The 12,309-nt window shown below is 53.5% G+C and overlaps 1 protein-coding gene across 1 annotated transcript in view; it reads left to right on the top strand.

The window, feature by feature from the left end:
- Nucleotides 1-1,852: 1,852 nt before the first annotated feature.
- The window catches only part of LOC135535392 (uncharacterized), a gene marked incomplete at its 3' end in the record, with an annotated part of 21,394 nt that continues 10,937 nt past the window's right edge, over nt 1,853-12,309 (top strand). The window contains exon 1 of the mRNA XM_064962068.1: nt 1,853-2,182. Coding sequence (XP_064818140.1) covers nt 1,853-2,182 — 330 coding nt within the window. The remainder of the gene's footprint in view (nt 2,183-12,309) is intronic.

Consider the following 12,309-nt stretch of genomic DNA (forward strand, 5'->3'; position numbering starts at 1 on the left):
TACTGGACAATGGGAGGGTGGAGGAAGACTACTGGACAGTGGGAGAGGTGGAGGAAGACTACTGGACAGTGGGAGGGGTGGAGGAAGACTACTGGACAGTGGGAGAGGTGGAGGAAGACGACTGGACAATGGGAGGGTGGAGGAAGACTACTGGACAGTGGGAGGGTGGAGGAAGACTGACTGGACAGTGGGAGGGTGGAGGAAGACTACTGGACAATGGGAGGGGTGGAGGAGAGACTACTGGACAGTGGGAGGGGTGGAGGAAGACTACTGGACAATGGGAGGGGTGGAGGAAGACTACTGGACAATGGGAGGGGTGGAGGAAGACTACTGGACAATGGGAGGGGTGGAGGAAGACTATTGGACAGTGGGAGGGGTGGAGAAGACTACTGGACAGTGGGAGGGGTGGAGGAAGACTACTGGACAGTGGGAGGGGTGGAGGAAGACTACTGGACAGTGGGAGGGGTGGAGGAAGACTACTGGACAGTGGGAGGGGGTGGAGGAAAGACTGACCCTGGACAATCTCTGGGAGGGGTGGAGGAAGACTGACTGGACAGTGGGAGGGGTGGAGGAAGACTACTGGACAATGGGAGGGGTGGAGGAAGACTACTACTGGACAGTGGGAGGGTGGAGGAAGACTACTACTGGACAGTGGGAGGGTGCAGGAAGACTACTGGACAATGGGAGGGTGGAGGAAGACTACTGGACAGTGGGAGGGGTGGAGGAAGACTACTGGACAGTGGGAGGGTGGAGGAAGACTACTGGACAGTGGGAGGGTGGAGGAAGACTCACTGGACAGTGGGAGGGTGGAGGAGGACTACTGGACAGTGGGAGAGGTGGAGGAGAGACGACTGGACAATGGGAGTGGGTGGAGGAAGACTACCGGACAGTGGGAGGGGTGGAAGGAAGACTACCTGGACAGTGGGAGGTGGAGGAAGACTACTGGACAGTGGGAGGGGTGGAGGAAGACTGACTGGATAGTGGGAGGGAGTGGAGGAAGACTACTGGATAGTGGGAGGGTGGAGGAAGACTACTGGATAATGGGAGGTGGAGGAAGACGACTGGATAATGGGAGAGGGTGGAGGAAGATACTGGATAATGGGAGGGGTGGAGGAAGACCTTACTGGACAGTGGGAGGGATGGAGGAAGACTACTGGACAGTGGGAGGGGTGGAGGAAGACTATTGGACAATGGGAGGGGTGGAGGAAGACGACTGGACAGTGTGGAGGGTGGAGGAGAGACTACTGGACAGTTGGGAGGAGTGGAGGAAGACTATTGGACAATGGGAGGTGGATGGAAGACTACTGGACAGTGGGAGGGTGGAGGAAGACTACTGGACAATGGGAGGGGTGGAGGGAAGACGACTGGACAGTGGGAGGTGGAGAGAAGACTACTGGACAGTGGGAGGGGTGGAGGAAGACTACTGGACAATGGGATGAGTGGGTGGAGGAAGACTACTGGACAGTGGGAGGGGTGGAGGAGAGACTACTGGACAGTGGGAGAGGTGGAGGAAGACTACTACTGGACAGTGGGAGGGGTGGAGGAAGACTACTGGATAATGGGAGGGGTGGAGGAAGACTACTGGACAGTGGGAGGGTGGAGGAAGACTACTGGACAATGGGAGGGGTGGAGGAAGACTACTGGACAATGGGAGGTGGAGGACCACTGGACAGTGGGAGGGTGGAGGGAAGACCACTGGACAGTGGGAGGGGTGGAGGAAGACTCACTGGACAGTGGGAGGGGTGGAGGAAGACGACTGGACAATGGGAGGGGTGGAGGAAGACTACTGGACAATGGGAGGGTGGAGGAAGACTACTGGACAGTGGGAGGGGTGGAGGAAGACTACTGGACAATGGGAGAGGTGGAGGAAGACTACTGGACAATGGGAGGGGTGGAGGAAGACGACTGGATAATGGGAGGGGTGGAGGAAGACGACTGGACAGTGGGAGGGGTGGAGGAAGACTACTGGACAGTGGGAGAGGTGGAGGAAGACTACTGGACAGTGGGAGGGGTGGAGGAAGATGACTGGATAATGGGAGGGGTGGAGGAAGACGACTGGACAATGGGAGGGGTGGAGGAAGACTACTGGACTGTGGGAGGGGTGGAGGAAGACGACTGGACAGTGGGAGAGGTGGAGGAAGACTACTGGACAGTGGGAGGGGTGGAGGAAGACTACTGGACAGTGGGAGGGGTGGAGGAAGACTACTGGACAGTGGGAGGGGTGGAGGAAGACTACTGGACAGTGGGAGGGGTGGAGGAAGACTACTGGACAGTGGGAGGGGGTGGAGGAAGACTACTGGACAATGGGAGAGGTGGGGGAAGACTACTGGACAGTGGGAGGGGTGGAGGAAGACTATGCTGGACAGTGGGAGGAGGTGTGAGGAAGACTACTCTGGACAGTGGGAGGGGGTGGAGGAAGACTACTGGACAGTGGGAGGGGTGGAGGAAGACTACTGGACAGTGGGAGGGGTGGAGGAAGACTACTGGACAATGGGAGGGGTGGAGGAAGACTACTGGACAATGGGAGGGGTGGAGGAAGACTACTGGACAATGGGAGGGGTGGAGGAAGACGACTGGACAGTGGGAGGGGTGGAGGAAGACGACTGGATAATGGGAGGGGTGGAGGAAGACGACTGGATAATGGGAGGGGTGGAGGAAGACTACTGGACAGTGGGAGGGGTGGAGGAAGACTACTGGACAGTGGGAGGGGTGGAGGAAGACGACTGGATAATGGGAGGGGTGGAGGAAGACGACTGGACAATGGGAGGGGTGGAGGAAGACTACTGGACAGTGGGAGGGGTGGAGGAAGACTACTGGACAGTGGGAGGGGTGGAGGAAGACTACTGGATAATGGGAGGGGTGGAGGAAGACTACTGGACAGTGGGAGGGGGTGGAGGAAGACTACTGGACAATGGGAGGGGGTGGAGGAAGACTACTGGACAGTGGGAGGGTGGAGGAGAGACGACTGGACAGTGGGAGGGGTGGAGGAAGACTACTGGACAGTGGGAGAGGTGGAGGAAGACACTGGACAATGGGAGGGGTGGATGAAGACTACTGGACAGTGGGAGGGGGTGGAGGAAGACTACTGGACAGTGGGAGGGGTGGAGGAAGACTACTGGACAATGGGAGGGGTGGAGGAAGACTACTGGACAGTGGGAGAGGTGGAGGAAGACTACTGGACAGTGGGAGGGGTGGAGGAAGACTACTGGACAGTGGGAGAGGTGGAGGAAGACGACTGGACAATGGGAGGGGTGGAGGAAGACTACTGGACAGTGGGAGGGGTGGAGGAAGATGACTGGACAGTGGGAGGGGTGGAGAAGACTACTGGACAATGGGAGGTGGAGGAAGACGACTGACAGTGGGAGGGGTGGAGGAAGACTACTGGACAATGGGAGGGGTGGAGGAAGACTACTGGACAATGGGAGGGGTGGAGGAAGACTACTGGACAATGGGAGGGGTGGAGGAAGACTATTGGACAGTGGGAGGGGTGGAGGAAGACTACTGGACAGTGGGAGGGGTGGAGGAAGACTACTGGACAGTGGGAGGGGTGGAGGAAGACTACTGGACAGTGGGAGGGGTGGAGGAAGACTACTGGACAGTGGGAGGGGTGGAGGAAGACTACTGGACAATGGGAGGGGTGGAGGAAGACTACTGGACAGTGGGAGGTGGAGGAAGACTACTGGACAATGGGAGGGGTGGAGAAAGACTACTACTGGACAGTGGGAGGGGTGGAGGAAGACTACTACTGGACAGTGGGAGGGGTGGAGGAAGACTACTGGACAATGGGAGGGGTGGAGGAAGACTACTGGACAGTGGGAGGGGTGGAGGAAGACTACTGGACAATGGGAGGGGTGGAGGAAGACTACTGGACAGTGGGAGGTGGAGGAAGACTACTACTGGACAGTGGGAGGGGTGGAGGAAGACTACTGGACAGTGGGAGGTGGAGGAAGATGACTGGACAATGGGAGGGGTGGAGGAAAGACTACTGGACAGTGGGAGGGGTGGAGGAAGACTACTGGACAGTGGGAGGGGTGGAGGAAGACTACTGACAGTGGGAGGGTGGAGGAAGATGACTGGATAATGGGAGGGTGGAGGAAGACTACTGATAATGGGAGGGGTGGAGGAAGACGACTGGATAATGGGAGGGGTGGAGGAAGACGACTGGATAATGGGAGGGGTGGAGAAGATGACTGGATAATGGGAGGGTGGAGGAAGACTACTGACAGTGGGAGGGATGGAGGAAGACTACTGGACAGTGGGAGGGGGTGGAGGAAGACTATTGGACAATGGAGGTGGAGGAAGACGACTGGACAGTGGGAGGGGTGGAGGAAGACTACTGGACAGTGGGAGGGGTGGAGGAAGACTATTGGACAATGGGAGGGGTGGAGGAAGACTACTGGACAGTGGGAGGGGTGGAGGAAGACTACTGGACAATGGGAGGGGTGGAGGAAGACGACTGGACAATGGGAGGGGTGGAGGAAGACTACTGGACAGTGGGAGGGGTGGAGGAAGACTACTGGACAATGGGAGGGGTGGAGGAAGACTACTGGACAGTGGGAGGGGTGGAGGAAGACTACTGGACAGTGGGAGGGGTGGAGGAAGACTACTACTGGACAGTGGGAGGGGTGGAGGAAGACTACTGGATAATGGGAGGGGTGGAGGAAGACGACTGGATAATGGGAGGGGTGGAGGAAGATGACTGGATAATGGGAGGGGTGGAGGAAGACTACTACTGGACAGTGGGAGGGGTGGAGGAAGACGACTGGATAATGGGAGGGGTGGAGGAAGACGACTGGATAATGGGAGGGGTGGAGGAAGATGACTGGATAATGGGAGGGGTGGAGGAAGACTACTGGACAGTGGGAGGGGTGGAGGAAGACTACTGGACAATGGGAGGGGTGGAGGAAGACTACTACTGGACAGTGGGAGGTGGAGGAAGACTACTGGACAGTGGGAGGGGTGGAGGAAGACTACTGGACAGTGGGAGGGGTGGAGGAAGACTACTGGACAGTGGGAGGGGTGGAGGAAGACGACTGGATAATGGGAGGGGGTGGAGGAAGACTACTGGACAGTGGGAGGTGGAGGAAGACGACTGGACAGTGGGAGGGTGGAGGAAGACGACTGATAATGGGAGGGTGGAGGAAGACTACTGGACAGTGGGAGGGGTGGAGGAAGACTACTGGACAGTGGGAGGGGTGGAGGAAGACGACTGGATAATGGGAGGGGTGGAGGAAGATGACTGGACAGTGGGAGGGGTGGAGGAAGACTACTGGACAATGGGAGGGGTGGAGGAAGACTACTGGACAATGGGAGGGGTGGAGGAAGACGACTGGACAGTGGGAGGGGTGGGCAGTGGTGAGAAAAAGTCTGCTAGACTTACTGGTTCCAGTTCAGTCCACAGGGCCCAGTCTGCTGTGTGTTAGTGCTGCTGGGATCCGGCACAGGTGCAGCGGGGAGGGAGGAGGAGGCTGGGGAACTGGGGTGCAGCGGGGAGGGAGGAGGAGATGGAGGAGGCTGGGGAACTGGGGTGCTGCGGGGAGGGAGGAGGAGGCTGGGGAACTGGGGTGCAGCGGGGAGGGAGGAGGGGGCTGGGGAACTGGGGTGCAGCAGGGAGGGAGGAGGAGGCTGGGGAACTGGGGTGCAGCGGGGAGGGAGGAGGAGGCTGGGGAACTGGGGTGCAGCAGGGAGGGAGGAGGAGGCTGGGGAACTGGGGTGCAGCGGGGAGGGAGGAGGAGGCTGGGGAACTGGGGTGCTGCGGGGGAGGGAGGAGGAGATGGAGGAGGCTGGGGAACTGGGGTGCAGCGGGGAGGGAGGAGGAGGCTGGGGAACTGGGGTGCAGCGGGGAGGGGAGGAGGAGGCTGGGGAACTGGGGTGCAGCGGGGGAGGAGGAGGAGGCTGGGGAACTGGGGTGCAGCGGGGAGGGAGGAGGAGGCTGGGGAACTGGGGTGCTGCGGGGAGGGAGGAGGAGATGGAGGAGGCTGGGGAACTGGGGTGTAGCGGGAGGGAGGAGGAGGCTGGGGAACTGGGGTGTAGCGGGGAGGGAGGGAGGAGGCTGGGGAACTGGGGTGCAGCGGGGAGGAGGAGGAGGCTGGGGAACTGGGGTGCAGCGGGGAGGGAGGAGGAGGCTGGGGAACTGGGGTGCTGCAGGGAGGGAGGAGGAGGCTGGGGAACTGGGGTGCAGCGGGGAGGGAGGAGGAGATGGAGGAGGCTGGGGAACTGGGGTGCAGCGGGGAGGGAGGAGGAGGCTGGGGAACTGGGGTGCAGCGGGGAGGGAGGAGGAGGCTGGGGAACTGGGGTGCAGCAGGGAGGGAGGAGGAGGCTGGGGAACTGGGGTGCAGCGGGGAGGGAGGAGGAGGCTGGGGAACTGGGGTGCAGCAGGGAGGGAGGAGGAGGCTGGGAACTGGGGTGCAGCAGGGAGGGAGGAGGAGGCTGGGGAACTGGGGTGCAGCGGGGAGGGAGGAGGAGGCTGGGGAACTGGGGTGCAGCGGGGAGGGAGGAGGAGGCTGGGAACTGGGGTGCAGCGGGGAGGGGAGGGAGGAGATGGAGGAGGCTGGGGAACTGGGGTGCAGCGGGGAGGGAGGAGGAGGCTGGGGAACTGGGGTGCAGCGGGGGAGGGAGGAGGAGGCTGGGGAACTGAGGTGCAGCGGGGAGGGAGGAGGAGGCTGGGGAACTGGGGTGCAGCGGGGAGGAGGGAGGAGGCTGGGGGAACTGGGGTGCAGCAGGGGAGGGAGGAGGAGGCTGGGGAACTGGGGTGCAGCAGGGAGGGAGGAGGAGGCTGGGGAACTGGGGTGCAGCAGGGAGGGAGGAGAGGCTGGGGAACTGGGGTGCAGCGGGAGGGAGGGAGGAGGCTGGGGAACTGGGGTGCAGCGGGGAGGAGAGGAGGAGGCTGGGGAACTGGGGTGCAGCGGGAGGGGAGGAGGAGATGGAGGAGGCTGGGGAACTGGGGTGCAGCGGGGAGGGAGGAGGAGGCTGGGGAACTGGGGTGTAGCGGGGAGGGAGGAGGAGGCTGGGGAACTGGGGTGCAGCGGGGGGAGGGAGGAGGCTGGGAACTGGGGTGCAGCGGGGAGGGGGAGGGGGAGGAGGTGGGGAACTGGGGTGCAGCGGGGAGGGAGGGGAGGAGATGGAGGAGGCTGGGGAACTGGGGTGCAGCGGGGAGGGAGGAGGAGGCTGGGGAACTGGGGTGCAGCAGGGAGGGAGGGAGGAGGCTGGGGAACTGGGGTGCAGCGGGAGGGAGGAGGGAGGAGCTGGGGAACTGGGGTGTAAGCGGGGAGGGAGGAGGAGATGGAGGAGGTGGGGAACTGGGGTGTGGGTTTCCTGACTACTTCTCCAGGTGCACGGATTCTAACATCTGCTTTACTGATCAGAGTGTAGAAACTCCTCTCTCTCTGTGTGTGTCTCTGTGTGTGTATGTGTGTGTGTGTGTGTGTGTGTGTGTGTGTGTGTGTGTGTGTGTGTGTGTGTGTGTGTGTCTCTGTGTGTGTGTGTGTGTGCGCGCGTGTGTGTGTGTGTGTGTGTGTGTGTGTGTGTGTGTGTGTGTGTGTGTGTGTGTGTGTGTGTGTATGTATGATGTATGTGTGTGTGTGTGTGTGTGTGTATGTGTGTGTGTGTGTGTGTGTGTGTGTGTGTGTGAGAGAGAGAGACATATCGCTTTTGCATTGAGCAACTTTTTTGTTGATTTGTTTGTCCATGAAATGACTATAAGGTTTCCATTTAGTACGGTGTCCTAAAATGATGTTGAAACACTCAGGTTGAAAGTGTCTATTTTGATCATATGACACACCTGTGGTTTAACACCTGTGGTTTAACACCTGTGGTTTAACACCTGTGGTTTAATACCTGTGGTTTAATGCCTGTGGTTTAATACCTGTGGTTTAATACCTGTGGTTTAATACCTGTGGTTTAATACCTGTGGTTTAACACCTGTGGTTTAATGCCCGTGGATTAATACCTGTGGTTTAATACCTGTGGTTTAATACCTGTGGTTTAACACCTGTGGTTTAATACCTGTGGTTTAATGCCTGTGGTTTAATACCTGTGGTTTAAATCTGTGGTTTTAATACCTGTGGTTTTAATACCTGTGGTTTAATACCTGTGGTTTAATACCTGTGGTTTAACACCTGTGGTTTAATACCTGTGGTTTTAATGCCTGTGGTTACCTGTGGTTTAATACCTGTGGTTTAATGCCTGTGGTTTTAATACCTGTGGTTTAACACCTGTGGTTTTAATGCCCGTGGATTAATACCTGTGGTTTAATACCTGTGGTTTAATGCCTGTGGTTTAATACCTGGTTTAATACCTGTGGTTTAATACCTGTGGTTTAATACCTGTGGTTAGCTGTGGTTTAATACCTGTGGTTTAATACCTGTGGTTTAATGCCTGTGGTTTAATGCCTGTGGTTTAATACCTGTGGGTTTAATACCTGTGGTTTAATACCTTTAGGTTACCTGTGGTTTAATTCCCGTGGTTTAATGCCCGTGGATTAATACCTGTGGTTTAATACCTGTGGTTTAATGCCTGTGGATTAATACCTGTGGTTTAATGCCTGTGGTTTAATACCTGTGGTTTAATACCTGTGGTTTAATGCCTGTGGTTACCTGTGGTTTAATACCTGGTTTTAATACCTGTGGTTTAATACCTGTGGTTTAATACCTGTGGTTTAATGCCTGTGGTTTAATACCTGTGGTTTAACACCTGTGGTTTAATGCCCGTGGATTAATACCTGTGGTTTAATACCTGTGGTTTAATGCCTGTGGTTTTAATACCTGTGGTTTTAATACCTGTGGTTTTTAATACCTGTGGTTTTAATACCTGTAATGGTTTTTAATGCCTGTGGTTTAATGCCTGTGGTTTAATACTGTGGTTTAATACCTGTGGTTTAATACCTGTGGTTACCTGTGGTTTAATTCCCGTGGTTTTGTACCCATGGATTAATGCCTGTGGTTTAATACCTGGTTTAATGCCCGTGGATTAATACCTGTGGTTTAAATGCCTGTGGTTTAATACCTGTGGTTTAATGCCTGTGGTTTAATGCCCGTGGTTTAATACCTGTGGTTTAATACCTGTGGTTTAATACCTGTGGTTTAATACCTTAGTTTAATACCTGTGGTTTAACACCTGTGGTTTAATGCCCGTGGATTAATGCCTGTGGTTTAATACCTGTGGTTTAATACCTGTGGTTTAACACCTGTGGTTTTCTACCTGTGGTTTAATGCCTGTGGTTTAATACCTGTGGTTTAATACCTGTGGTTTAATACCTGTGGTTTAACACCTGTGGTTTAATACCGCATGGTTTTAATGCCTGTGGTTACCTGTGGTTTAATACCTGTGGTTTAATGCCTGTGGTTTAATACCTGTGTTTAACACCTGTGGTTTAATGCCTGTGGATTAATACCTGTGGTTTAATACCTGTGTTTTAATGCCTGTGGTTTAATACCTGTGGTTTAATGCCTGTGGTTTAATACCTGTGGTTTAATACCTGTGGTTAGCTGTGGTTTAATACCTGTGGTTTAATACCTGTGGTTTAATGCCTGTGGTTTAATGCCTGTGGTTTAATACCTGTGGTTTAATACCTGTGGTTTAATACCTTTGGTTACCTGTGGTTTAATTCCCGTGGTTTAATGCCCGTGGATTAATACCTGTGGTTTAATACCTGTGGTTTAATGCCTGTGGATTAATACCTGTGGTTTAATGCCTGTGGTTTAATACCTGTGGTTTAATACCTGTGGTTTAATGCCTGTGGTTACCTGTGGTTTAATACCTGTGGTTTAATACCTGTGGTTTAATACCTGTGGTTTAATACCTGTGGTTTAATGCCTGTGGTTTAATACCTGTGGTTTAACACCTGTGGTTTAATGCCCGTGGATTAATACCTGTGGTTTAATACCTGTGGTTTAATGCCTGTGGTTTAATACCTGTGGTTTAATACCTGTGGTTTAATACCTGTGGTTTAATACCTGTGGTTTAATGCCTGTGGTTTAATGCCTGTGGTTTAATGCCTGTGGTTTAATGCCTGTGGTTTAATACCTGTGGTTTAATACCTGTGGTTTAATACCTGTGGTTACCTGTGGTTTTGTAATTCCACGTGTTTAATGCCCGTGGATTAATGCCCTGTGGTTTTAATACCTGTGGTTTAATGCCCGTGGATTAATACCTGTGGTTTAATGCCTGTGGTTTAATACCTGTGGTTTAATGCCTGTGGTTTAATGCCAGTGGTTTAATACCTATGGTTTTAATACCTGTGGTTTAATACCTGTGGTTTAACCTGGTGTGTGATTAATTATCTACTCTAGTGTAGTAATTATGAGGTTAATATAACAGGTAGCAACACACACACACACACACACACGCATCCTATAAATGTATAATTTGTGTGCAATTCATATCTAGACTATAGGCTACATTGAGACTGTCATTAGTCGTAAGCCTAATATTTAGGGCCTAACAGTAGGCGCCCCAAACACACAAATACACCCAAAACCAAACTAATAAACACCAAATACACGCCAATCTGAAAATGATTTTTGGATGCTTGGGCAAAAGAGAATTCTTTGCATTCTGGCGTTAATGTCATGGCGGCTACAGCACGTGTTGCTGACTCAGGAGCATACCCGACTGAAACCTGGCACAGTGAAACATCTTCTGTTTCTCAACAGGGCTGCAAAATAAAGGAAGACTAAGTAGACTATTCTAGCCCCATGACTGGACAGGGAAGACTAAATAATAAATGTTGATGAAAAACATAATTATTCAATAAATGTTCAAGAGAAAACAGGAACTGTAAGCGTTTTCTATATCAGTGGGTTAGGAGCGGGTTGGAGTCGGGTGCTGGACTCAGATTTCTTTATCACATATAGTCGTGGATTTGCGGATGGGTCATTAGCGGATGGGTTATTAGGGATGGGTTATTAGCAGATGGGTTATTAGCGGAGGTTATTAGTGGAGGGGTTATTAGTAGATGGGTTATTAGCAGATGGGTTATTAGCGGAGGGTTATTAGTGGAGGGGCTTATTAGGGATGGGTTATTGGCGGAGGGACTCTAGTTTATTATCCTCTCTCTGTCCAAAGAGGTTATTTGCTTTAAGAGACCTGCTTCAAGAGACCTGCTCAAAAGACCTTGAGAGACTCAGATGTTGGATTCTCAACATAATCAAACCAGTCCCCCAGAAATGCCAGTCCCCAGAATACCAGTCTCCAGAAATAACAGTCCCCAGAAATACCAGTCTCCCAGAAATAACAGTCCCCAGAAATACCAGTCTCCCAGAAATAACAGTCCCCCAGAAAATACCAGTCTCCCAGAAATAACAGTCCCCCAGAAATACCAGTCCCCCAGAAATACCAGTCTCCAGAAATAAATAGTCCCCAGAAATACCAGTCCCAAATACCAGTCCCCAAATACAATCCCATGAAATACCAGTCCCCCAGAAATACCAGTCCCCAGAAATACCAGTCTCCTAGAAATAACAGTCCCAAAATACCAAGTCCCCCAGAAATACCAGTCTCCCAGAAATAACAGTCCCCAGAAATACCAGTCCCCAGAAATACCAATCCCCCAGAAATACCAGTCCCCCAGAAATAACAAATCCCCCAGAAATAACAGTCCCCAGAAATAACAGTCCCCAAGAAATACCAGTCCCAGAAATAACAGTCCCCAGAAACCAGTCCCCCAGAATACCAATCCCCCAGAAATACCAGTCCCCCAGAAATACCAGTCCCCGAAGAAATACCAGTCCCCCAGAAATACCAGTCCCCAAATACCAGTCCCCCAAATACAGTCCCCCAGAAATACCAGTCCCCCAGAAATAACAGTCCCCCAGAATACCAGTCCCCGAAGAAATACCAATCCCCAGAAATGTAGTCCCCCAAGAAATACCAATTTAGAAATACCACCAATCCCCAGAAATACCAGTCCCCCAGAAATACCAGTCCCGAAGAAATACCAGTCCCCCAGAAATACCAGTCCGAAATACCAGTCCCCAGAAATACCAGTCCCCGAAGAAATACCAGTCCCCCAGAAATACCAGTCCCCGAGAAATACCAGTCCCCCAGAAATACCAGTCCCCGAAGAAATACCAGTCCCCCAGAAATACCAGTCCCCGAAGAAATACCAGTCCCCGAAGAAATACCAGTCCCCAGAAATACCAGTCCCCCAGAAATACCAGTCCCAGAGAAATACCAATCCCCCAGAAATACCAGTCCCCAGAAATACCAATCCCCCAGAAATACCAGTCCCCCAGAAATACCAGTCCCCCAGAAATACCAGTCCCCCAGAAATACCAATCCCCCAGAAATACCAGTCCCCCAGAAATAACA

Source organism: Oncorhynchus masou, unplaced genomic scaffold (genome assembly GCF_036934945.1).
Source record: "Oncorhynchus masou masou isolate Uvic2021 unplaced genomic scaffold, UVic_Omas_1.1 unplaced_scaffold_4870, whole genome shotgun sequence".
NCBI classification, from domain to species: Eukaryota; Metazoa; Chordata; class Actinopteri; order Salmoniformes; family Salmonidae; genus Oncorhynchus; species Oncorhynchus masou.